At 39.2% G+C, this 27,903-nt stretch overlaps 1 protein-coding gene across 1 annotated transcript in view; it reads right to left on the minus strand.

Annotated features, from left to right (window-relative positions):
- Positions 1–1,017: 1,017 nt before the first annotated feature.
- The window catches only part of IFNGR1 (interferon gamma receptor 1), a gene marked incomplete at both ends in the record, with an annotated part of 29,533 nt that continues 2,647 nt past the window's right edge, over positions 1,018–27,903 (minus strand). Inside the window, 7 exons of the mRNA XM_080700135.1 lie at positions 1,018–1,584; positions 4,098–4,222; positions 8,167–8,350; positions 11,099–11,236; positions 11,998–12,167; positions 13,684–13,850; positions 18,166–18,280. Coding sequence (XP_080556261.1) covers positions 1,018–1,584; positions 4,098–4,222; positions 8,167–8,350; positions 11,099–11,236; positions 11,998–12,167; positions 13,684–13,850; positions 18,166–18,280 — 1,466 coding nt within the window. The remainder of the gene's footprint in view (positions 1,585–4,097; positions 4,223–8,166; positions 8,351–11,098; positions 11,237–11,997; positions 12,168–13,683; positions 13,851–18,165; positions 18,281–27,903) is intronic.

Here is a 27,903-nt window from a genome sequence, read left to right on the forward strand (position 1 = left end):
AATTGTTTTAAAGATTAAATATAAACAATTAGAACATAATTCCGTAGCACTAAAGCATAGAAACAAACAATGGATAAAAACTATTCTGGTTAACTATGAAAGACTGCCTAAGTGCTGGAATAAATGAATACCAAAATAAGTTTTAAAGTATTTTATTCAAAAATCACTAAATACAATGTTCCATAAAAAATCTATACAGGTTTCTATATCATTAAATGTTACTTTGAAGTAGAGTTAAGCATTTAAAAGGAATACACACAATAAACATAGCAAAATAGCATCTGAGGACAGTATAGAAAAATCCATTATATTTGTGTTTTTGAAGTATGGGGCTTGAACCAAGGGCCTGTGTATATTACACAAATGCTCTGCCACTGAGCTGCATCCTCAGGGTCCTTTTATTTTGAGATCAAGTCTTGCTCAGTTGCCCGGGCCAGCCTCAAACTTGTGATCCTCCGGCCTCGGCCTTCTGAGCAGCTGGGTTCACAGGCAAGCACCTCTGTGCTTGGTTCATCGTGTCTTAGGGTGATGTGAATGGAGCGTCCCCACTAATACAGGAAGCAGGGCTCATTGGAGAGTATTCACTGCAATCGCTAACCCATTAAGATGGAAAGGTTCATAAAATACAATAGGGTTTTCTGTCTGTTTTATAACCAAACGTGACAGTGTTCACAGGCTCTTTACACTTTGACTTAAATCAAGGCATTCCATTAGTTTAATATCAACCAACATATACTTTCTGAGAGCATGTTCTTTCCCCAACATTTTTTTTGGGGGGTGCTACTGGGGTTCCTGGAAGCCCTTCTACCTCCGGGCTACACTCCCAGACCTATTTTTACATTTTTATTTGGAAACAGGGTCTCCTAAGCCAGCGTGCGCGGCTGGCTTCGATCCTCCTGTCTCTGCCTCCCAAGCGCGGGGATTACAAGTGTGCGCCACCACGCCCGGCTTTTCCAAAAATTTAAACAAGACAACAACTCAGGAAAAAAAATCAAAGTTAGTGCATCTTAGAAGACCTTATGAAAATTCTTTGGAATCTGTTGTAAGTCTATAACCAATCAAAGACTCTTGAGCACCATCGCCCACGAGCAGGTCTACAAGCACGTGTGGCCTGTCGTAGCCAAAGGCGGTCGGTGCGCGACTCAGCGTGGTGGACTCTTGTCCTACTGTCTTTATTTCTGATTTATTATTTTGGGGACATTCTGAGTCAGGTACAAAGCTGTGTGATTCCACGTCGCCACTATCAGAACCATTTCTGGAGTGATATGAGCTTAAGATGACGCTGCAGTGTTCTGACTGGTTACTATTTGAATGGAAAGAATTCTCTCTCTTTATTGGAGTTGGGGGACTGCCAGGGGTCAGGTCAGAAACACCTTCTTCAGCTGTCAGCAGCTCTGTTTTGCTAGAAGGCTTTTCTCTGTGTTCTGCTTCGCCTGGATGGCCTTCTGTAGTTGTTGCTGGAGACAACTGCTCTTCACAGGCCACCGTCTCATTTTCCAGGACAACTGGCTGGCAGGATGTGATGAGTGATACGTATTTTGACTCAGGTTTTGTCTCTGAAGTGGCATTTTTTACTACAGAAAGCTAAGGGGAAAGAGAGTGAGTAAAGGTGAATTATTAAGCTTAAATGCCTAGTCTTAGCAGCAGCAACAACAAAAGTCTAATGGTGATAGAACACCAACTTACATACTTAGAATAACATAACTGAGTCATATGGTTGGTTTATCTTCTATTTTCATGAAAAGTACTACATTAAGATTAAAAACAAGCCGGGCGTGGTGGCACATGCTTGTAATCCCAGCATTTGGGAGGCTGAGACTGGAGGACCGTGGTTCGAGGACAGCCTCAGCTACTCAGTGAGACCCTGTTTCAAAATAAAGAATAAAAAAATTGGGCAGGGGGTGTAGCTCGGAGGTCAAATGCCTCTGGGTTCCATTCTCAGCCCCGCAAAAAAAAAAAAAAAAAAAAAAAAAAGATTAAAAACAAGCCAGGCATGGTGGCACAGGCCTATAATCCCAGTACTTGAGAGGCTGAGAAAAGAGGATCACAGGTTCAAGACCAGCCTCAGCAACCTAGTGAAACTTCAGAAACCTAGGGAGACCCTATTTCTGAACCCCCAAATTAAAAAGGTCTAGAGTGTAGCTGAGAAGAAGAATGCCCCTGGGTTCAACCCCCTAGAACCACATGTACACACACACACACACACACACACACACACACACACACAAACATACACACTTAAAAACAAATTTGGGGAAATTTTAAAAGTCATCTAATATCTGCCCCAATGCATTTGTAATAGAATCTGCCCTGTTACATTCGTAATGGAAGTACAACTATTTATTTTACTCATTTATTGACCGTAGAAACACTTTACCACTGAGCTACACTCCCAGCTCTATTTTATTTTTTATTCTGAAACAGGGTCTTGTTAAGTTACTGTGCACTGGCTTTGAAATCACGACCCTCCTGTCTCTCAGATGCCTCACCCTGCATTAACTACATACTTTTATGTAATAGTTTCATCACTTACCTTCAGCACTATAATTTTCAGTGGCTCATATTATTTCTTTATACTAATAATTTTTTTATTTTTTATTGCTACACACCCAGCCTTGTTTTTTATTTTGAAACAGGGTCTCACTAAGTTGCAAAGGGCCTGCCTTATTAAGTTGCTGAGACTGGCTTTGAACCTGCAACTCTCCTGTCTTAGCCTCTCAAATGACTGGGATTAGAAGCATGCTTCACCATGCTAGCTCGGAGATGTCTTTGAGAGATGTAAAACTATTTCCAGTTTTTCCTAGTTACCAAACATTTTGAGTGTTTCACACCTTTTAATTTACAAATGTATTTCCATAGACTAGAAGAGGAGAATGACTATGTCGAAGGGATGGTATGCTTATGGCATTATCGTATGGCAAATCCCATATACATTGAACTTCTTACCAAGGCTACAACACTTTCACTGGTACACGCCAGTAATACTGCTACTGGCACTACTGGTGACCACGTTTATTTTTCTTTCTTTAGTGCATATAAAATGGTATTCTGCAAGGTGGTTTTGTGTTTAATTAATAGTAACTATGATTATGATAATTTATATATAAATTATCTACCAACTGTGATAGTTCTTATCTACTTTACTTAAAAGTTAAATACTTTTATTTAAAGCATAGCCCAGCGTGGTGGTGGATGCTTGTAATCCCCACGCTTGGGAGGTGGAGACAGGAGGATCGCGCAGGTTCGAAGCCAGCTGCGCTGGCTTAAGAGACCCTGTTTCCAAATTAAGAAAAAGTATAAAAATAGGTCTGGGAGTGTAGCCCGGAGATAGAAGGGCTTCCAGGAACCCCAGTACTACCAATAAATAAATAAATAAATACATAAATAAATAAATAAAGTATATAATATATGGTAAATAATATTCTACATATTATCACACATTTCATCAGACCTTCTGAACATCACAGGTATTCCTGTCATATTTGACTAAATAGTTATGACTTTGAAATGTTATACATTTTCAAACCAAACTTCTGTGATAGGCTCATTTTTGGCAATTTTTCCTTCTATGTTCCAAACATAATATTTTCATTCTTTTAGATATTTAAAAGCCAGGCTTTCTGAACTTGGGGCTTTAGTGCATCCTTAGTACATAGATAAACTCCTATTATACCTCAAGACTGGTCAAAATATCACTGTCTTTGAAAAAGACAACTAACTTCCTGCCCCCAAAGCTGGACAGAGTCCTTACTGGTTTGGGTATAAACATCTACCTTTAAACCTGCCACACCATACACCCACTGTGTAGCCATCTGTTCTTCCTGCTAGACTATAAGCTCATTACCAGACTTGTTGTATGTTTGTCCTAAGAAAAAAAGTACCTAGAACAGAGTAAAAAGTATGTGATTCTGAATGTGGAAAGAGTCAGCAGTTAGTTCTTTTTAATGACAACTACAATATTAAGATTAAATGTCAAGACATTCAACATGTACATCATTCTACTTTAAAAACAAAGTAGAAGAAATAGTAAAAAAAAAAAAAAAAAGGTTCACATTAATAGTTTAGCATTTATAACAAAAAATATATAAACACATTACCAGGGACTTGGGTAGCATTATGCTTTTTCTCTTGAATGGATTCTTCTTAATAAAACAATAAAGACCTATCAGGACAAGTGCTAGAAAGAGTAGGAAAGCAACAAGAATGGGAATCCAAATAGAATCTGAAAAAAAAAAGAAAGAATTTAAAAGTTAGAATTAAAATGGACTACTGCTATTACATTTTAAAAAGTGTAAATATTTTTCTTTAATAGATTATACTATACATTAGTTACTTAATATGGTCAGAGTTTTAAAGAACACTGGGATAGAGGTGAGGAGGTCTGAGTTAATAATTAGGAATTGACCCAAGGTAGCAATCTGATTCTTCTAAGTTCAGCCATTCTAAAACTTTCCGGGATTATACCACCATGATAGAATAGTTAAACTAACTTTTTCATAAATGCCTTATAATACAGGGTGCCTCCAGGGATATGCTTTCCTCTCAGTTAAAAATGCAAAAAAAATTTAGCCCCAACACTCAGAATTTTCTGTTATATTTATTTACATAAAGACTGCAAACACACACACACACACACACACACACACACACACACGCACACACACACACACAAACACACACACTGCACAGAAATAGTCTCCTTGATTGCCAACCAGATCAAAAGAATAATAAATAGGGAATATTTGATTCAGAGCACGTGTCTATTAGCACCAATGTGTATTTTGCTCTAATGCTATTATTTCATATTACAACTCTAGCATCTTTTTAGTCTTCTCTTAAAAGTTAATAATATTCTATATTGTGGTGGAATTTGGTCTCCTTCATGGCATCTTAGTATCCCAAATTTCTATTCCAAAGTTGCTTCTTTGGAATAACTATGGAAGTTATTATTTAATGAATGCCTATAACATGCCTTTTATAAGATATAAAAAGATCATTACAATGGCGAAAAGTAAAATAACAACAAAATAAATACCACTACTCTTTTAGAAGTCCTATAAGGCCGGGCGTGGTGGCGCATGCTTGTAATGCCCGCGTTTGGGAGGCAGAGACAGGAGGATCGCGCAGGTTCAAAGCCAGCCTTGCTGGCTTAATAGACTCTGTTTCCACATAAAAATATAAAAACAGGTCTGGGAGTGTAGCCTGGAGGTAGAAGGGTTTCCAGGAACCCCAGTACCACCACCAAAAAAAAAAAAAAAAAAAAGAAGTCCTATGGGTAATGTGTATCCATTTTGTAATTCAAGCTTTTTTTCTTCTTCATCTTTAACTTGAAACAGGGTCTCACAAAGTTGCAGAGGACCTCACTAAGTAGGTGAGGCTGTCCCTGAACCACGATCCTCCGGTCTCAGCTTCCTGAATGCTGGGATTAGAAGTGTGTGCCACCATGCCTGTCCTCAAGCTTTTTTTAAAAAGATATTCTGGGGCATCCACATTATTTCAATTTTGTACACTATGTAGGATTTTAATTTTAAAATATTATAGTGCACATTAGCATAAAATGCACTGCATTATTTAAAATTGCCTGTTTAAAACTTTCATGTAATGGCCTGAAAGTTATTAGTATTAAATTTAGATGCTTGGTCTATCTGCACTTCAGCCAACATGCTAGTTATTCAAGAAGACATTTAATAAATAAAAGTAGAGATAATAAAGGAGACATTCTAACCAATACCACAGAAGTACAAAGGATCACTACAGATTACTATAAAAAATTACACGCTAAATTTGAAAACACAGAAGCAATGGAAAAATTTCTACACACAAATGACCTGCCAAAATGTAACCACAAGGACATTAACAACAACAACAACAACAATAACAACAACAATAAAAGCAACAACAAACCAGAATATCTGGGTAACAACTAATGAGATTGAGTCAGGAATAAAGTCTCCCAACAAAGAGCCCAGCAATGAATGTTGGCCTTTTCTGTTGCATTTTAACAAACTTTTCAAGAGAACTAATACCACTGAAAATTAGAAAATACCAACAAAAGAAGTTAAAGATACACAAAAATAGAAGGACCTATGGAGTTTGTGGATTGAGGAAATTAATAAAAAATAACAGATGCTAAAGAAATGACTCCCTTTAAACAAATTGTGCTGGGAAAACTGGATATCCAAATGTAGAAGAAGGAAATTAGATCCCCATCTCGCCTCCTGCACAAAAGTCAACTCAAGATGGATCAAGGACCTAAAAAATTAGACCAGAAACTTGGTAATTATTAGAATAAAGGACCAACTCTCCAACATATATCCTGGCAAAAACTTTCTCAGTAAGACTGCCAAAGCTCAGGAAATAAAACTGAGAACCAACAAATGGGATGGAATCAAGCTGAAAAGCTTCTGCGCAGCAAAGGAAACAGTCAAGAGTCTGAAGACAGAGTCCACAGAATGGGAGAAAATCTTCACCTCTACTTCTAGTAGAGGACTAATATCTGAACTGTATAAAGAGCTCAAAAAAGCTATGTCTATAAAACAACCAAATTAAAAGTGGGTAATTGAACTGAATAGATACTCCTCAAAAGAAGAAATACAATTGGTCAGCAAATATACACATATATACATATATATACATATATATACATATATATACATATAGTTCAACATCACTAACAATTAGGGAAATGCAAATGAAAACTATACCATGATTCCATCCAAGTCCAGGTAGGACATTAATCATCAAGAATGCAATAATAACAAATGCTAGCAAGGAAGTAAAAAATTAGGAAAAGTGGGACTGTACATATGTACAACCCCTATGGAGATGAGTATGGTGGTTCCCCCTTAAACTAGGAATGGAACCACCTTATCATCCAGCTATACCCAGCTATACTACTTTTCGGTATTTTGTCGAAAGAATTAAAGTTATACCTTAGCGATACACACACATACATTTTTATAGCAGCACAATCCATAATAGCTAAATTATGAAACTAACTGGGTATTTGTTAACAGATGAATGGATAAAGAAAGAAAATGCAGTACATACACACAGTGGAATTCTACTCAGCCATAACGAAGAACAAAATTATGTCATTTGCAGGAAAATATATGGAACTAGAGAATATTATGCTAAGTAAGATCAGCCAGTCTCAGAAAGTCAAGAGTTGCATGTTTTCTCTCATATGTGGAAACTAGAGAGAAACAAGAGATGTAAGGGACTTTAAATAATGTGGACACAGACCAGGAGAATAGTGGAAGGGGCATGGGGAGAAGTGGGGAGGGGAAAAGGAAGACTGAGGAAGAAAACAGTTCAAATAGTACTATGACAATACATGAAAGTATTACTATCAACTTCACTGACGTGTACAGGGAGGGAGGTTGGGGATGGAAGCGGGTGGATGTGGAAGGAAATACATTAAGTGATGTTTTCCACGTGCATCTGTATCACCTTGAACTTCCCTATGATGCATAATTGCGAGGCACTAATAAAGGCATAAATAATAACATTTATGGTGGTGAAAACCTGAAACTAATCTAAAAAGTCCAAAAATTGGAGAACATTGAATAAAAAAGAATGTGTTAGATATAAAATATTCTATAGATATTATAAAATATCAACAAAGTATGTAATATAAAATAAAATTTTTTTAAATATATGCTTAAGGCGGTATGCTATACTATACCACATAACTATAGCTACCTAGAAAAACTAAGGAGAAAAATATGATGGAAAGAAAACACTGTGAATAATGGGGCATCTTTTTAGATGGTAAGATGACAGACAATTTTGGTTTCCTTTGGTTTTGTCTATTTTACAAATTATCCATAATGAATATTTGAAATGTAGACATATATATATATATATGTATATATATATATATATATATATATATATATATATATATATATATAACTTTTCATATATATATTTTTTCTTTCATGGGTCAAAAAAGCCAGCACATGGCTTTCCAAATTGGTTATTTTGCATATTTTAATACTTCTGAAACTATTTTATAATTTTTTTATTCTCTGAAGAATAGAACTTTTACATATCTTTAGAAGAAAAGAAATTTGTTAAAATTGCAAATACATTTGCTTCTTTTTACCTTACCCTATTTCAGTTATCACTCTTTGTATTTAGAAAACAATGGGGAGAGCTTACCTTTTATGCTGCTATTGACAATGGTAATGCAGACTTCTTTTGACCTTTCAGTTACAGCATCCCATTTTAAGCCTCCTGCTGCTGCAACACAGTACTCAGAATTTAGTGAGGACGCTGGAATACTTATTTGGCACAGAGTCTCATTGCAATGATCATCTATCTGAACTTCTTTTGTATATGTAGTCTATAGGAGAGAAAACAACGACAACAATGAAAATGCATGGCTTCATTAACCCACAAAACATCACCATATTTATCCTGGTCAAACACCTAAAGAAAACTAATACACAACAAATACTAAACATGTCTGAAAACAGCTTTCTTATCAATTAATAAATTAAACTGGTTACTTTAAACAGTATGATGATGATGTACATCTGTTGAAATGTTCTTTATAGAAAAAGTTAAAAACTTGAAGAGCAATATTGTCCACTGTTAGCTGTTAAACCAATAAGTGTTCATTTATCCTATTGCCACAGTGCTAGAAACTTAGCTGGTAAAAGATAAAAAGTATTTTATAGGAAGTGTAATAAAAATGTTACATAAAGGCTAGAGGCTCTCTGGGCAGTAATTTGGAAATAACTGAAGCAACCCCAAGTAGTTCACTATTTATTCAGCCACACTGTAGATCACCTGTGCTAGGACCTGAAGAGTCAAAGGGGGTACAGTGGTATGGGTAAGCACCCCTGGAAAGGATTTCTTAAAGGGTTGGTCCCCAGGGTGGTGGCACTGGGAAATGCTATGGACCTTTAAGAGGTAGGGCCTTATGGGGAGGTCCTTAGATCATTGGGGGCATACTCTTGAATGGGACAGTGAGACCCCAGACCCTCTTTCTCTCTTTCTACTCTCATTGAGACATAGTAACTTGGGCTGCAGGTGTGCTTCAGTGATAGAGTGAGGCCCTGATTCCAATCACCAGCATCACACACATGTACACAAAGAAAAGATATAGTTGCTTGCTTGATCATATATGTGCTCCCGATATGATGTGCCACCTTCTGCTACCTTCACCAGAACACAGCTGATCCATGCCTTTGAATCTTGAAAACTCAAAAAGTGTGAGCTAAATAAACTTTTCGTCTTTGTAAGCCAGTTTTCTCAGCTGACTAATTCAGGTAGGATGGTGGTGCCTGTTACAGTTTGGATCTGGAATATCTCCCAAAGGCTCATGAGTTGAAGGCTTGGACCCAATGCAGTGATGACTGGGTCATAAGGACTCTGATCTTATCAGTGATAATCACTGATTGGTTAATAATGTGATGACTTGAGTGAGAGGTGGTGAACACTTTAGGTGGAATCGAGTGGAAGGAATAGGTCACTGGGAGCATGCCCTGGAATGGTATTTCTTGTTCCTGCCGCCGCCCCCCTTATTTTTTAGTCTCTCTCTCTCTCTGCTTACTGGATGCTACGAATCAAATAGCTTTCCTTTGTCATACACTTTTGCCATGGTGTTTCTGTCTCATTACAGGTCTGAGTAAAAGCAATAGATCCAGCTGACAATAGACTGAAACAATAAGCCCAAATAATGTTTTCTCCTTTAAGTTGTTTTTCTCAGGTATTTGTCACTGTGTTTAAAGCTTACATACCAAATCAGTACCGAGAGTTGGGATTTTACTATGCCTATACCTATGTGGTTCAGAATCCTGTGGAACTGACTTGTGGAATGAACTTATAAATGTGAGATGCAGTATAGAAAAGCCTTAGAATGTTGTAAGCAGAGCTTAACTGGGTGAGCCTGGAGGATCAGAAGGCTGATAGTACTACGGATAGTAAAGACTATACTCATGAGGTTCAGACAGAAATGAGAACTCTGCTGGGGACTGAGCTAGAGGTCATTCATATTACATTCTGCAAAGCATTTGTCTGTATTTTTCCATGTCTTGAGATTTTGTGTGAAGCTGAATTTAAATTTCATCTGGCAGATGAAATTTCCAGGCAGCACAGCATTCTGGCAGTGGTATGGGTTTTGCTGGCTGTCTTTAGTCAGGTTTGGTGAGAAATGGGAGCAAAAAGCAGAGCAGAAAGATTTTAAAAATTTGCAATGTGGGTAAAGAAAGGTGTGGGTAAAATTTGGTCCAAAAAAGATGTGGTTGCTGAAAAGGTTGGCACCCACTAAAGAGAAGCCAAGTACATTGCGCAGAGACAGTAGGAAGTCCTTGAGGGCCTCTCAGGAATTGGACAGATGCCACCCATCTCAGACTCAAGAATGAAAAAGTGACAACTTGTTTGAAAGGCTTTTCTTAGAGGAGAGAATGCTGGAACACCTGTTCCCACAGGGCTGCCCAGGAAGTTGTTTCCCCAGGATCCTATATGTCACACTTTAGCTGCCCAGGTACTCAGAGGCCCCTGCAGCCCTGAACCGGGGGGGGTGGGGGTGGTGGCAACTGCTTCTGCTGGTGCCAGATTGTGGGATCATCCAAGTTGTGCTGGTTTTGCAGAATGAAGAATGCAAGAGTTATGGAGGCTTCTGCTAAAATTTCAAAGGAAGACCTGAGAGGTGAGACCATGTATATCAGGGTCAAAATCCCTGTGGGCAGCTCCTGAGTGGGTAATATGTGAAGTTCTATGAGTGAAACTGAAGCTGCAATGGAGTCTCCAGTTAAGAGAGTCCAGGAACATGGAACATCTGCTGAGGAAAGCCACAGGCAGTGAGCAGTGCTAGCCCAAGAGAAAGGTCACAGGACAGCAGCCAGCCAGGCCACAGGATGGGGCTCCCTGGACCTCTGCAGCCCACATCTCAATATCATGTGCCCTGAATGCGGAACATGATGCTACAGGACTTAGTGTTTGCCCTGCTGGGTTTAGGTCTTGCTTTGGTCTGATCCTTCCTTTTCTTCCCCTATTCCTTCCTTTTAGAACAGGAACCTTTACGTGGTGTCATTTTATGTTGAAAGTATGTAACTTTTTAAAAATTATTTTCCTAAGGGCTCACATTCACGTTGAGTCTCAGAAACTTTGGGTTTGGATCTTTGAGCAATGCTGAAACTGTTAAGGCTGTGGGGACTCTGCGTTTGCACTGCGACATGGACACGAGCCTTTGGGGCCAGGAGCAGAATGCTCTGGTTTGGATCTGGAATGTCCCCCAAAGGCTCATATATTGAAGGTTCGGTCCCCAGTTCAGCAACTTTCAGAGGTGGGGACTGGGGTGAGTGACTGGATCAGTGATGACCTCATCAGTGAGTTAATCTTGAGGGATTCACAGCTGAAAGGACTACTGGGAGGTGGTGGAAACGGTAGGAGGCAGGATCTAGTTGGCAGGAGTGGGTCCTTGGGGACATGCCCTTAGGAACTATATTTCATTTCTAGTGCCCAGCTTGCCATGAGGACACTCTTCCATTTTGATGTTCTGCCTCTCCTCAGACCCCAAACAGCCAAGCCAGCTGGCCCTGACTGAAGCCTCTGAAACTGTGAGGCGAAACAAATCTTTCCTTCTCTTAGTTGTTTTGTTCAGGTATTTTGTCCCAGCAACAAAAAGGTGACTAATATAGTGCCAGACAGCAAATACCTTACAATTTAGTGTAGAAAGAGGTAAGAAAGAAATGTAACAGAACAGAGAACTGGTCTATTCAATAAGTAGACTCCAAACCAGAGCCAGAATAATGAAATTATATACACACGGTTGTACTGTGAACTTTTCTTTCAAAAGAGTTTAAATTATCCTCATCTTAACAGTGGAGAGATGAAGATATATAGAGTAATATACTAAACACTTGGATTCATAAATCCTGCATGAATATTCGTAAGCATTCTACTTTCAGTCTTTACATAAAGGAACAAAATATGCTAGTTACTGAATAATTTCCATTAAAAAAATGAAATAGAAACACATACCTCACTTCCATTCATCCTCACATACACATTGTAATGACATAAACAACAAGCATTTTCCTCATCATATAAATCCCACCACTCTTCTTTGGACACAATTAATGGGTGAAAAATGTCAATAATGATTTGCTTTTCCTTTTTTCTGAGATCTACTTTGGGTGGTTCAATTTTTCCTAGGGAAGGGAAAGGACATCAAATTAATACTGGCCTTGGAACTACATAATGCATGTCACAACTTATCAAAATCAACCAACCTATACTTTCTTTTACTAAAACAGGACCATATTTAAACTACTGAACCAAGATCTAGAAGATATTTTAAATACCATTCATAAAGAAATATTGAAGCAATCTCAGCCAAGAAGTTCTCTTATCCAAACTCCTCTTTAGTAGTTTAATTTCACTTCTAATGCTAGAAAAATACAATTGGCTATCAAAATTGGTTTAAAAATAAAACCTTGATATAATGGGAGCTGTATTGATTACCTTGTAATTAATCAAGAAGGCTGGTTTCTAAAATCAGTTTTGGAAAGGAACTTTAATTATCTTCCCTCACCAAAACTTTCTCTTCCATGGATATGAAAGAGAAAACTTTCTCTATGAAAGTTTGCTAATAATGATTTAATGTGAAAGTAAGAACTAGATATGCAACTAGTTGGCCAGTATTCCTTGTGTTTTTGATATCTGAAATGTTGTTGGTGAATATGTTTCACATATTTATTTACTGCATACCTACCATGTGCCAGGAAGGTCTGATAGTGCTCACCAACAAATTTCAGGGCCTGGCATACTTTCTGGTACATAGTAGGCCCTCAGTACATCTATGGGAGACAAAGCTGACACATGGATACTAGGGGAATTTAAATGTTTAAAAGGCAAGGAGAGAAAGGGCCAGTGGCAACCCACGGTAGTATGACAGGAAAAGTGGAAGCAGAATCAAAACAGGGAGACCACCAGCAAAGCAGCAGCCGAAATAACCAAGCACAGAAGCTGAAGGAAGAATGGAGTGAAGGTAAAAGAAAGGTGTGCCAAAGGATTACCAGGCCAGGGGGGAAAGTCAAAGTCAGAGAAAGGATTGTCCTAAATATTCTGAAATTTGAGGCAATAGCAAAGATCATGGACACTATGCAGATGGGCTGCTAGAAGGGTGAAGAGCTGAAAATCATAGGGTTGGAGAGGTGAAAGAACTCTAAAATTTTTAATGAATTAAGTTGGGATCTAAATTCTCACAGTAGGGATTCTCAGAGTAGATAGGATCTAAATTCTCACAATAGATAGGATCGGAATCACACACTGTCCTCAGTGAATATAATTTTGAAATGAATTACAGAGAAAATGAAGGGGAAAGAGTCACACAGCACAGGTGGACAGCACATAAATCTCTCTGAAGCAGGAACTAAGTAGTTGTGAAGTAGCATGAAGTGGCTGTCTCTCGGCCTATTTTGGGGGGATAGTGGGAAAGGATGGTATTGACTGTTTAAATTCATCCAAATGCTTCTTAGGCATTGGGATCGTTTAGCAACTGCTAAGGAATACAAAGATACACAGAAGACATGTGTATTTTCAAATTTAAAATGTACGTGTATATGTGTGTGTGTGTGTGTGTGTATGTGTGTGTGTATATGTGTGTGTATATGTGTGTATATGTGTGTGTGTGTGTGTGTGTGTGTGTGTGTGTAGTCTACTTACCTTGTTTGCACACAATAAATTCTCTTGATTCTGCAAAAGCAGATTCTTTTTGTCCAACTCTAGCTTTAACTCTGGCCCAGAGAGAAGAATATGGATCATCAACTTGATTAATAATATCACAATAATGATGAGTGATGTTGTTGCAGGCAGCACTCCATTTTCCACTTCTAAAATGAAAAGGAATAAAGAAACACAGAGAATTCTTATTATCACATAATTTTGTTATCATGTTTTTTCATTCAAATTACAGCATAGAGCTGGTAGAAAGAGCTGAATTAGAATAGGATGGAGGCCAGGCATGGTGGCGCACGCTTGTAATCCCAGCATTTGAGAGGCTGAGACAGGAGGATCACGGCTCAAAGACAGCCACAGCTTCTTAGTGAGGCCCTCTGTAACTCACTGAGACCCTGTTTCAAAATAAAGAATAAAATATAGGGCTGGGGGTGTAGCTCAGAGGTAGAATAAATGCCTCTGGATTCAATCCCCAGTACTGAAAAATAAAAAATAAAAAAAAAGGAATAGGATGGAGAAGCTAGAAAAAATAGGAAGCTTTTATTTTTTGTTTAGACATGGATGTCCAGTATCCTTCATATAAATCTGAAATCTAAAATGCTCCAAAACCCAAACTTTTTTTTTGTGGTACCAGAGATTGAACCTAGGGGGCAGTATACTTCTGACCTATACCTCCAGCTTTTTTTTCTTTTTTCTTTTGTAACAGAGTCTCCTTAAGTTTCAGAGAGCTTCACTAAGTTGCTGAGACTGACCTGGAATCTGTGATCCTCCTATCTCAGCCTCCCAAGTACCATACCTGGCATTCCCAAACTTTTTGAGTGCCAACTTGAAACCACAAGTGGAAAATTCTACAACACAAAACTGTTTCATGCATAAAATTATTTAAAATATTGCATAAAAATTATCTTCAGAATATGTATATAAGGTATATAAAATATAAATGAATTTAATGTTTAGAATTGCATCCCATCCCCAAAATACTTTGGCTGGCTTAAGAGACCCTGTTTCCAAATAAATAAAAAATATAAAATAGGTCTGGGAGTGTAGCCTGGAGGTAGATGGGCTTCCAAGAACCCTAGTACCACTGAGAGAGAGAGAGAGAGAGAGAGAGAGAGAGAGAGAGAGAGAGAGAGAGAGAGACAGACAGACAGACAGACAGACAGACAGACAGACACTGACTGCCAGGTGGCAAAGCCAGTGCCAGGGCCTAAAAAGCCAGGATCGGAGTCTGCTGGGCAGTGAGGCCGGTTGAGTGGAGAAACTGGTGCTGGGGTCTGTGAGGCTGGGATTGGAGCCTGCTGTGTGGCAAGGCAGGTGCCCAGGCCTTAGAGGCTGGGATTGGAGCCTGCCGAGCGGTGAGGCTGGTGCCAGGGTCTCTGAGGCTGGGATAGGAGACTGCTGGGCGGTGAGGCCAGAGCCAGGGCCAGTGAGGCCTGGATCAGAGTCTGCTGTGTGGCGAGGCCAGTGCTGGGGCCAGCAAGATTGAGATAAAAGCTTGCCGTGTGGCGAGGCTGGTGCCGGGGCCAACAAGGCTGGGATCGGATCTTGCTGTGCAGCGAGGCTGGTTCTGGGGCCTTAGAGGCTGGGATCGGAGCCTGCAGTGCAGCATCCACAGGGAAATATCACAAAAAATAAAATATCAGATGCTTTCCCTAATATGCAATCACTGGGGAGAAATGGGTAATAGGAGGAACTCTAGTTGAAGAAGGGGCCCTATAGAGGAGCAATTAAGGTAACCTATCTGAGGGGATGGGAGGGGGGAAGATAGAAACTCTTTAAAGCACATGATGTACCTAAACAAATATATCAAAGTCAATTACTAAATCAAGCATAGGATTGAGGGAGGGGAGGGAATGGGATGGGTATCGGATGAGAGCTCATTGGGTGATGTGTGCTTTTATATCCTCACAAATCTTGTATTTCATTGAGATGTTTGACTACAAAGCACTAATAAAATTTATATTTAAAGAAACAAAATATAAGTCTGATAGAAAGTTCCACATGTAAGTTTTTTTAAATCTGTTTTTTTTAAACAACTCTCAATTCCAACAATCTGGATATCTCAACATGACTCAACTACAGAATCAAATACATTACAAACTATTTCAGTAGTAGTAGTAAATGTTTTATCTTTCTGGTAACAAATATGTACACTAGAAAGTAAGATGACACTTAATATTAACTTTGTCATGCTTTAAATGCCTGTAATCCTAGTATTTGGGAAGCTGAGAAAGGATTGCAGGTTCATGGCCAGTCTCAATAGCTTAGGAGTAGAACACTTCTGGGATTAATCTCCAGTACCAAAAACAATCAAACAAAAAATCAAGAAAAAGGAAGAAAGAAATGGAAAGAAAAATATCTTGGAAGTTATTTGTCCTTAGAAGAGCTTTTATTTTCTTTATTATAGTTAGTAAAAAAATATAAACATAGGGTTCCTTTCAAATTTTATTATGTTATGTTCTTACTCATACTGCTGCTCAAAACATACTACCTATTCAAGATGTATCCTGGATCCATTTGACGTGTCCCTTCCCTATCCTTGTTTAAAGAAATCCTTTATCTTCAACTTCCTCTGGTTTAGCCCTGGAGTCAGCATTTCTCCAAGTAAAAGGACAAGAGTCTGCCCCTATCCACTCCCATGTCATTGCTACCTACCCTCTGCAGGTAGTCAACTTCACTGGCTTCAGATTTTCACTTCTATAATACTTTTTTCAAAATTAAGTAATACCCATATACATATTTCTTCTCATTCTTTCTAAACCAAAAAGGCATATACTATATTTGCTTCATTGGATTTAGTTACTTTTTTCAATGTATCCTGGAAACTACTACATATAAGTTCATAGAAATGTTCATATTTTCATTGAAAGCTACATTGTACTCTATGTTTTGATGAACAGGCATTTGTTCAATGAATGGGTAATGTCTTTTTTTTTTTTTTTTTTTTTTTTTTGGTGGTGGTGGTACTGGGGTTCCTGGAAACTCTTCTACCTCCAGGCTACACTCCCAGACCTATTTTTACATTTTTATTTGGAAACAGGGTCTCCTAAGCCAGCACACGCGGCTGGCTTCGAACCTGTGCGATCCTCCTGTCTCTGCCTCCCAAGCGTGGGGATTACAAGCCTGCGCCACCACGCCCAGCGGGTAATGTCTTTGAACTGTACTTCTGTAAGTATATCTTAAAGGTAAGTTCCTAATGTGGGATCACCACATCAGGTGAAAAGGTAAACACATGGAGGAACGGGAGTGATACTCAGTGGTACAGCGCTTATCTATCGTGTGTGAGGCCTTAGGTTTGATATCTTAGCACCATAAAAAATAAACAAAAAACTAGGTAAAACTGTGTAAAATACTGCCAAATTATTCCCACGGGGTCAGACTTCTTTGGCATTTGTGCCAGTTTCACACTGAAAGCATTTCCCACAGCCTTAAAACTGCGTGTGTTTCTAAACTTTTGAGTTTTTGTCGATCTAGAATGTGATGCATGGAACTAACAAATCATGAAAAACTATGAACTTTGCATCTATTATGGAAATAACAGAAGTAACCACTTGGTGCTAAAAATATTTATGTGGAACAGCATATTCACGTCTTTGTAAAATTTCTCCCCACGGATTACTTACTTACTTAAAAGAATTTATACAATGGACATATCTGAGGGCTAACATCTCAAAATTTGCCTTAGTCGTAGGCCTTTCAAAAATGTCCTATCTCAGTTAAATCAAGAGGGAGAAATTAGATGAATATACATTAGAGTCCTTCTTCCAATTTGGGATCATTTGAACTGTAACTATTTCTCCTCCTCTTCCTCCTCACTATTCTACCTTCTCCTCCTCCTCCTCCTCACTATTATTATTCCTCCTCCTCCTCCTCCTCCTCCTCCTCCTCCTCCTCCTCCTCCTCCTCCTCCTCCTCCTCCTCCTCCTCCTTGTTATTTTTGGTGATGCTGGGATGAAATCCAGGGGCCTTCTACCTCCAGGCTACACTCCAGACCTATTTTCTATTTTATTTGGAAACACGGTCTCACTAAGCTGCTGAGAGCCTCACTAAGTAGCTGAGGCTGACTTCGAACCTGCGCGATCCTCCTGTCTCAGCCTCCCAAGTGCTGGGATTACAAGCATGCGCCACCATGTCCGGCTTAACTACTTATTCTGAGACACTGCTAAAATACTGTCAAGGTGGTATTCTCCCTTCTACTAGCTGCAATAAATTTAGCTGTGCTTGATGAATAGTTAATAAATCTTTATTAGGCAAATAGAGAAAAGAAATCTCAGAAGTTAGCTTTACTTTTGTACTTCAATACTGACAGGAACGAAAAATAAGAGGCAGGAAGTATTTTGCAAATAACTAATACGCATCCTTAGTACTTCTGGATCAGGAAGTTTGACCACATAGGAAGAGGTATGATGTTAGAAAAGCACAAAGAATTACGGAATGTGTAAGGACTTAGAAAAAAAGAGCAACACTGACCTGTAGGTCTTTACCTCTACCATAAAAACAGGGGTCTGTGGCATGATCTGGTACTCCCAATATAAGACAGGATTCATGTTATAGGACTGAATTTTAACACTGGTTGGTACAGGCACTGTAAGAAATTTAAAAAGTGAAATGGACAATATTAAGAAACCAGCATCATTAAATATCATGTCAGTCAAATAAGTATATTTGAAGAAAAGTAGAAATCACTAGAATACATATATTTCAATTAAGACTTCATTTCTGGAAATTAATTTTATTGAAAAATGTATAGAAGAGTTCTTATTTATTTTAGATTGTGGAAACACCATTAAGATATAAGGGACACACACACACATTAGAAAAAAGTTCCCATAATGTTTCAGAAGTTTTATAATAAAGACACTGCTTTATTGTAATAATAATCCTTAATATATGTAATTACTAGAAGTTTTAATATTTGATACTATGAAATGTAATAAATGTTTAGAGAAGAATTGGCTATGCCAGAGAGGGCCAATTTTACTCTAAAATGCCACTCAGTACCCAGGCCTTTCACACCTTTGCTATAGGACAAGAATAGATGCATCAAGATTGAAGGAGCATTGCCATACCAATTTCACCAACATTTTGCATTCTGGGGTATGCAAGTTTTTGTTTTGTTTTTTAGTAAGACATATCCAACATTCTCTTTTGCCTTTATTCTTTAAGCCATTTCAGAAAACATTTGTTGGCAAGACTATAAAGTCTTGTCCTATGGAAAAAGTGTGAAAGGCCTAAGTACTGGCTGTAGGGTTCAGAACCTGGTGGTATTTTAAAGTAAAATTGGCCCTCCCTTCATTTTCCCTTATTGGCATTGATTCTCAGCAGGTTGTGATTTTGCCCTCAGGGGGCATTAGCCAACATCTGTAAACACTTTGGTTTTGGGAAGCTGGAGGAGTTGGAGAGAAAATGCTACTGGCACTAGAGGGCAGAGGCCAGGAAACTTGCTAAATGGAGCACAGGACAGTTCTCCACAGAAAAAAATAATTCAGCCCCCAAAGGCTAACAGAGCCAAGGCTGAGAAACTGCTTTGTATGTTTATAATTTTGAGAGTTTATATGCCAAAGTAGGGTAACAATTTGTGTCCAAAGGCTAAGATATCCATAGTGGGGTAGGAAGGGATGTCTTACAGATTTAAATACTTTGAACTACTAATTTGACCTTTCTGTAGCCAGTAACTGGACACCTGCAACTTTCCTAATAGGCACTAATGATGGCTTTGGTCCTTATCATCTAAGCAACTTCCTTGCAGGAGAGCCCAAGAGCACTGCTCTTGCCAAAGTCGGCCCTGGATCCTCTCTTTGGGTTTTGGTATGTACTATGGCTATACATAACATGGAATCCTGGGTTCCTTAAGAGTTTTTTTTTTTTCTTATAGTATGTTTGCACCTCAACTTCTTGAAACAACCTAGTCTTAGTTTACATTAATATCAAATATCACACAATAAAAATTTTGCAACCAGCTTGGCGTGGTGGTGCACCCCTGTAATCCCAGTACTTGGGAGGCTGAAACAGGAGGATTGTGGGCTTGAGACAAGCCTCAGCAACATAATGAGATTCTCAGTAAAATAGTGAGACTTTGTTTCAAAACAAAGCATTAAAAAAGGGCTGATGCCGGGCGTGGTGGCGCACGCTTGTAATCCCCGCGCTTGGGAGGCAGAGACAGGAGGATCGCGCAGGTTCGAAGCCAGCCGCACGCGCTGGCTTAGGAGACCCTGTTTCCAAATATAAAAATGTAAAAAGAGGTCTGGAAGTGTAGCCCGGAGGTAGAAGGGCTTCCAGGAACCCCAGTACCACCAAAAAAAAAAAAAAAAAAAAAAAAAAAAAGGGCTGAGATAGCAAGTCTTATGGTAGGTTCATTCCCGTTCTTCAGAGGACTCTCCATACTGATCGCTGAAGTGGCTGCACTAATTTGCAATCCCACCAGCAATATGTCAGAGTTCCTACTTTCCTGCATCTTTGTCAGCATGTATTATTATTTGTTTTAATGATTTCCATTCTAATTGGGATTAGGTAAAATCGCAGTGTAGTTTTGATTTGGATCTCTCTAATTGCTAATGATGTTGAACATTTTTTCATATATTTGTTTGTCATTTGTATTTCTTGTTTTGCGAGGTGTCTATTTAGGTCACTTGCCCATTTTTTGATTGTGCTGTTCTACCCAAAGGAACCAAAATCAGACCACCATTGTAATGCATGCATTACACTGTGTAGCGTCTATGTAGCGGCACATTTCGTAATAGCCAGATTATGGAGTCAGTCAAGGTGTCCATCAACAAATGAATGGATTACAAATTTATGGGATATACATACAATAGAATTCTACTCAGCCACAAAGAACAAAATTATGCCATTTTCAGGAAAATGAATAGAATTGGAGAATATCATACTAATGAAATTAGTCAGTCACAAAAAGTAAAAGGTCAGATGTTTTTCCTCTTCAGTGGGAGCCAGGGAAAAACTGGGATATAGGAACAACTCTAGACAAAGGAGAGGCCCTAGTGGAGTGATTGGGGGGGATAAGAAGGGAGGCGGACAGGGGGAGGGAGACTCAATGAAGGAGACATGTCAATGGACATGATATACACACACAAATTTATCAATGCCAGTCTCAGTGTTGTGCACTAGGAGGGTGAGAGCTGGGGGAGGCTCACTGAGTGCTGTGTGCATTTATGCCTCTATCACTCTGAACTTTATCATGATGTATGATTACAATGCACCAATTTAAAAAGAATCTAACTAGCCGGGGGTGGTGGCGCACGCTTGTAATCCCAGCATTCGGGAGGCTGAGACCTGGAGGATTGCGGTTCGCGGACAGCCTCAGCTACGTAGTGAGGCCCTCTGCAACTCAGTGAGACCCGGTTTCAAAATAAAGAATAAAAAATAAGGCAGGGGTTGTAGCTCAGAGGTCAAATGCCCCTGAGTTCCATCCCCAGACCCGCAAAAAAAAAAAAAAAAAAAAAAAAAAACCATAAAAAGAATTTAACTAGAAATTATGATGAGGTAGAAGGAAATAGGCAGATAGGGAAGAGGCCTCAGTAGAAAAAGTTAATTTCCTGAATTTCCTGAGGGATGACGAATGAAATTCCAAAGGCTCAGAGATAAGAAGGACCAGAGCTTCACAAAGCCATTGGTTTACTAATCAACAAACCCAGGAGCCAGTCTCTCACTTCTTCTGAAAGGAGATTCTTCAAAGGACTTGCAAATACCCTATGCAAATCCTGAGAGCTGCTTCCCAGAATTCCCAAAGTCACCCTAACCAAAAAGAGGACTTGCAAACACCGGGCAAAGGTCTTAGTCAGCCAGCAAATGGGGCTTTTCCCTCTCGGGAACCCCTCCCCTTTTGGGGAGCTGTTCTCTCTCTCACAGGTCGTGTTAGCTTTGAGAGAAGGCAGAGGGCATATGGCTCAGGCTACTCTTGGGTAGTGACCTGAAGGTCTCTGCTGTACATCAATGCTGACCAGGGCCCTACGGGTGACCTGCACCTCTTTTCTGGAAGATCGCGTGGACTCTGGGAGAAAGTAGTTTGCAACTGACGGCACTTGGCTGGGGCAACACTTGGGTAGTGACCTAAAGGCAGCTACTGGACACCAGGGCCCCGACAGTCCTTTTGGGGTGTTCGGCCACTTTTCCCTATTCCCTTCTGGCAGATCGCGTGGACTCTGGAAGAAAGCAGCCTGCAACTGAAGGCAATTTTGGCTTGGGCTACTCTCAAGTATTGTCCTGAAGGCAGCTGCTGGACCCCAAGAGTTCCGACCGCCCCTTTGGGGTGTTCAGCCACCTTTCCCCATTCCCTGCTGCTTCCAATAAACCTTTTACTCCCCTTCCTGAGGTCTGCAGGTGTCATTTTTCGCTCACCATAGACAAGAACCCTGTAAGGAAATGCCGAGTTTCTTCTCAAGAAACTCCGTTTCATCTTTGATAAAACACCAGGTTTCTTCTCAGAAAAACCCCCTTTCATCTTGGGGGGCTCAGAAGAAACCTCCGTTCTAAAGACATGTATTTTAAAATTCCTCCTCCTCCTCCTCCTCCTCCTCCTCCTCCTCCTCCTCCTCCTCCTCCTCCTCTCTTCTTCTTCTTCTTCTTCTTCTTCTTCTTCTTCTTCTTCTTCATTATTATTTTGGTGGTACTGGGGTTCCTGTACCACCTGGGGTTCCTTATACCTCTGGGCTACACTCCCAGACCTATTTTTATACTTTTTTATTTGGAAACAGGGTCTATAAGCCAGCGTGGCTAGCTTCAAAACTGCACAATCCTCCTGTCTCTGCCTCCCAATCGCGGGGATTACAAGCGTGCGCCACCATGCCCGGATCATTTTATTATTCTAAAAATACTTAACATGTTATCTACTCTCAAATTTTTAAGTGCCTAATACAATATGGTATCTTAAAATTAAATTGAATTAATTTTTAATTGACAAATAACATTGTATATATTTATTTTTAGAAAAAGGCTGCAGGTGTAGCCCAGAGGCAGAATACCCCTAGGTTCAACCCCCAGTACCAAAAAAAAAAAGAAAAAAAAAACCTTTTTTTAAACAGTTAAAAGAGGTACTTGACACTATGAAAACTCATAATGGATTTGACCTTTCATCAACCGCCTTTACCCCATTAAGTCTGAGATTTAAATTCTGCAAATAATATTGAAATACTGTTTCAAAGTTACTAAAGTAGTATAATTATTAAGAAAGAAAGAAATTTTAGCCTCTGGGGAGACTAGCAATTTTAAAACCACTGGGTCCTGGTTTCTCTATACCAGTCCTTTTCATGATTAATCTGTCAAGTCTCAGATTTTAGATAAGAAGCCAGAACAAGCCAGGTAACACATTTCATACTTTGCTTGGAAACCTCCTGAGCCACCACTCAGCTCCTCAGGCCCTTTTGACACCTTCCATGTTACTAACACCAATAGAAGCTAAGCTTTGGAGCAGTTTCTGATAGCAAATGTTTTACTTCCTTTTAAGCCCCTCATTTTAATTATTCCTTGTAGAAATAACTTAATAACTATATATTCAATCTGAAATTCTAGCTTTTAGGAAAAGGCAGAAGGGAGTCAATCTAAATATTCTAAAATATCAAAGTGCATTTGTATTTAGGAAGGGGTGACTGAATCATAAAGTCACAAACATCAGTGCACATGTACAGCATTAGATTAGTTTTTAAGGTGAGTCAAATTATGTTTCCCATAATCTAGGTAAAAACCTAACTGTACCAGTATTGGGAAAGGGCTTCAAAATGTATTAATGTGCTGGTACTGGGAAAGGGCTACAGAATTCCAGGTGCCAATGGTGATGCGCAAGAAAGTAGAGGAAGCCCAGGGTCTTTTATATTTCTAAGAGAAGCAAACTTCCCCAAGGATGTGGGGGGATGCCATGAGCTTTCAAAAGATCCCAGACACCAATAATCAATGAACACATTTTGGGGTGTAACACATGGCTTGGGGTCTGTGCCTGAGACAGGGCAGGTCTACAGGAAGGAATCACCACATCAAAAGACCTGCCCCCAAGAAGGGGCAGATCTAGTCGGGTTAGAACACTTGATATAAAAGATTCTATGTCCAGAAGACTTTGGTGACTTCTTTTCAAGTCACCCCTCTCTACTACTTCTGGAATTGGGCTTTATTAACTCTGTGCTATCTTTCTGTCTTTGTAATAATAAAATCATTTAAGCTTACAGAGTTTGGGCTATTGTTTTCTAAACATAGCTCAGAACAAGAACCTGCGGCTACATCTCTCACTGCAACAGTTTCAGGGCTCCAACAGGCCCCCAGAACAGTTTTCTCACTGTAACACTAACATGATTAGATTAGGACAAGGATTTAAAACACAGCTTTCAAAGCACTTAATATAAACAGAGAGGTAGGAAGAAGTTTCAATAGATTACAACAGACAGAAATTACTACTAAATGAGAAACTTTTATGAATATTTGTGCCAAAATATGTCACCTGTGGTTTTAGTGCTACCAGAAGAGAAACCATGTGGTTATTACATGTCTGCCTTTCTTGTCTTTGTTGTCAAAATCACATGATAACCAGACACGAGTAATTTTCCTGTCAAATTTCACAATTCTATAACCTGATGTTTAAACTGCTATCTACTCAGATTAAAATAAAGGCTTATGATAAGCTTCAATTCATAATTTACATTGTGTGAGTAAAAATATTTAAAGAAATAGGAAAAAAATCTCTCCTTATGGGTGTAAGGAGAGATTTTACTAGAATGATTTCATGAACCAGTATAATCTTAGATTTTCCTATCTCTTGAAAATGCCCAGAGAGAAAGTTTTGTATAACTCACTGCTTCCAAAAATGGGCTTGGAATTATTTGGTGTATTGTATCTGCATACTACCCTGAATAAACCATAGCCATTTAAAGATCTACTTCTCCCAACTTCTCCAGAACTCAATGCTGAGGATTTAACAAAAACAAATGGGAGGAAGAGAAGTTTCAAGTCTTTTCTTGGCCCTCTAACTATAATATGGAAAAAGAGCTCTGGCTAGAACCGTTGCTTTTCCTGGAAAGTTGATACGCCAGAAGATACAGGATATGGAGGCAAGCAGGGGAGAGGAGCTGTGAGGCTGGTGAAGGTCAGCAGTGATGAGCAGAACTGCTCCTCAATAACTGCTTAGATTTGAGCTGGTTTATCCTACTTTTCTCTCTTAAAATGTGAAGCCCAGGCCAAGCGTGGTGGCGCACGCTTGTAATCCCCGTGCTTGGGAGGCGGAGACAGGAGGATCGCGCAGGTTCGAAGCCAGCCGCGCTGGCGTAAGAGACCCTGTTTCAAAAATATAAAATAGGTCTGGGAGCGTAGCCCGGAGGTAGAAGGGCTTCCAGGAACCCCAGTACCACACACAAAAAAAAGTGAAGCCCAGAAGTGATGCTACAGATCTCAGTAAAATACTTCTCCCATTTACATATATGTGTATAAAGCTGTGCATACCAAACAGTGGTTTACAGTGAACTAGTAATTGACTAGTCCTCCCTCTCTCCCACCTATTTTTCAGTCAACCCTCCAAGTTAGGGCTAATCCAATAAATATCTGCTCAGACAACTTTTTGATCTGAAATCCAGGATTTGATTCTCGTCTATATTTTTTTAAGACATGGGGTCTTACTATGTTGTCAAGGATGTTCTCAAACTCTTAGGTTCAAGTGACCCCCCTTGCCTAGCCTCCAGAGTAACTGAGATTACAGATGTCCACTATGGTAACCAGCATATTCTTTTCTCTGTCCATCCAATTTCATCAGCTGGGTTTGGCTGAGAGTGAATTCTGATTGGATAGACCCATCTAGTCTTCCAGGTCATTTCTGAAGACTAATTCCTTTTTGGACTAATTTATTCTAAACTGAAAAAAACAAAACAGGCCTTTCAGCCTAGGAAAATAAGAAAAAGTTAAAAGAATGTGTTGCTGAGAGCATTTTAAATTTTTAATATTTATATTGAGTTTGTTTTTATAAAGCCAATGCAATTTCCTGTATATAACTAACATAATTTAATATTTAAAAAAATAATGATGTATAGAAAAGTTGTACATATCATATGTCCTGATTCTCCAATTAACATGAAGCCGCTAATAATTCATCTAACTTGTAAAATAACTATACTATGCTCCCCTCCAATTAAAAAGCCTGTTCTGGTCTATAGAGTTGTTTTTCTTTATCCCTATATTTTCTAACACTATTGCTATGTGCTGCCAAATTTTGTAAAATAGCTCTTTAAAATTATTTTTCTCGCCGGGCGTGGTGGCGCACGCTTGTAATCCCCGCGATTGGGAGGCGGAGACAGGAGGATCGCGCAGGTTCGAAGCCAGCCGCGCTGGCGTAAGAGACCCTGTTTCAAAAATATAAAATAGGTCTGGGAGCGTAGCCCGGAGGTAGAAGGGCTTCCAGGAACCCCAGTACCACCAAAAAAAATAAAAAAATAAAAAAATAAAATAAAATAAAATTATTTTTCTCTTTGGTTCTTTAGGTTTTCCTTTATGCAGAACCAAAATCCATGCTGGGCGTGGTGGCACACACTTATAATCCCCATGCTTGGGAGGTGGAGACAGGAGGATCGCGCAGGTTTGAAGCCAGCCGCGCTGGCTTAAGAGACCCTGTTTCCAAATAAAAATAATATAAAATAGGTCTGGGAGTATAGCCTGGAGGTAGAAGGGCTTCCAGAAACCCCAGTACCACCAAAAAAAAAAAAAAAAAAGAACCAAAATCCAAAGTCTGTATGATTTATGAGTCAGAATTAAACAAAGAAGCTGGGAGTGGTGGCACATGCTTGTAATTCCCGCACTTGGGAGGCTTAGACAGGAGGATCGCACAGGTTCGAAGCCAGCCTCAACTACTGAATGAGGCTCTCAGCAACTTAGTGAGAGCCTGTTTCCAAATAAAATATTAAAAAATAGGTCTGGGAGTATAGCCCGGAGGTAGAAAGCCTCTGCGATCCACCCCCAGTACCACCAAAAAAAAAAAAAAAAAAGAATTAAACGAAGAAGAAAATTTAATACCTAACATAATAAATAAAACTAAAATGTAGTATTAAGTATTTTGATTCTCTGAAATAATTAAAAGTAGAATCCAAAATAAATAATAAAATATTTTAAAACTACCCACTGCATAATCCTCTTAAAGTCAAAGAAGGAATAAAAACATAACTGATAAAATACAAAGGGTCACTAAAGGGCCTCCAGGGAAGTCCAGTCCGGATACTCATGCAGAATCCAGAGTAGCAAACCGGAAGAAGTCATTCTCTAGCTGACTCTGCTTCACTTAAAAAAAAAAAAAAAGAAAAAAATATATTACCTTTGACTGTTGGGAGAGAGAAAAAGAGACCCTTAGTGATCAGTCATGAATATCTCTCTAGTTTGATGACCTCCAGTGCATGCTTGTACCATACTGACTACAACAAAAAAGAATTTAAATGTCCCCAGATTCAAAGACTTACACAATGTACCCACAACTGACTTGGGGTTAGATTGCTTAATCAAAAAGAAACTTTCTAAATCCCAAAAATTGAATCACTGTCATGGGATTTGATTTTCTAAGAAGTTTGCCTAAGAACTTGCATGTTTCTTCCCAGGAAAACCACATATATAATCAGAGGGATCACTTGTCTTCTAAGAGGCGACAGAGGCCTACACCCTGCTTTGGGTGTATGTATATCTTTGCTGCCCATATATAAATCTTTGCTTGTGCCTTGATACTGATAGGTGCTGAAATTCTTTTCAGTAGCTTAACTCAAGAATCTGCCTGGGGCCAAGTTGATGTCCTATTCCTCTCTTGGAGGGACCTCCTTGGATCCAACTGGTCACACACACACACACACACACACACACACACACACACATATGTAAAAGTGCATGAAGTTCAGCTGGGCGCGGGCGCACGCTTGTAATCCCCGCGCTTGGGAGGCAGAGACAGGAGGATCGTGCAGGTTCGAAGCCAGCCTCACTGGCTTAAGAGACCCTGTTTCCAAATAAAAGTATAAAAAATAGGTGTCTGGGAGTGTAGCCTGGAGGTAGAAGGGTTTCCAGGAACCCCAGTACCACCAAAAAAAAAAAAAAAAAAAGAAAAAAGAAAAAAAAAGTGCATGAAGCTCAAAACCCTACTGATCATGAGGAGCACACATGGGTTCTATTTTCACTTACATTTTAATTAAAGTCCATGATTGTAACACTATAATACATTTCCCACATACTTGGATTTTCTGGAGACTGAGCATA

The sequence above is a fragment of the Muscardinus avellanarius genome (genome assembly GCF_963383645.1).
Source record: "Muscardinus avellanarius genome assembly, chromosome: 8".
Classification (NCBI taxonomy): Eukaryota; Metazoa; Chordata; class Mammalia; order Rodentia; family Gliridae; genus Muscardinus; species Muscardinus avellanarius.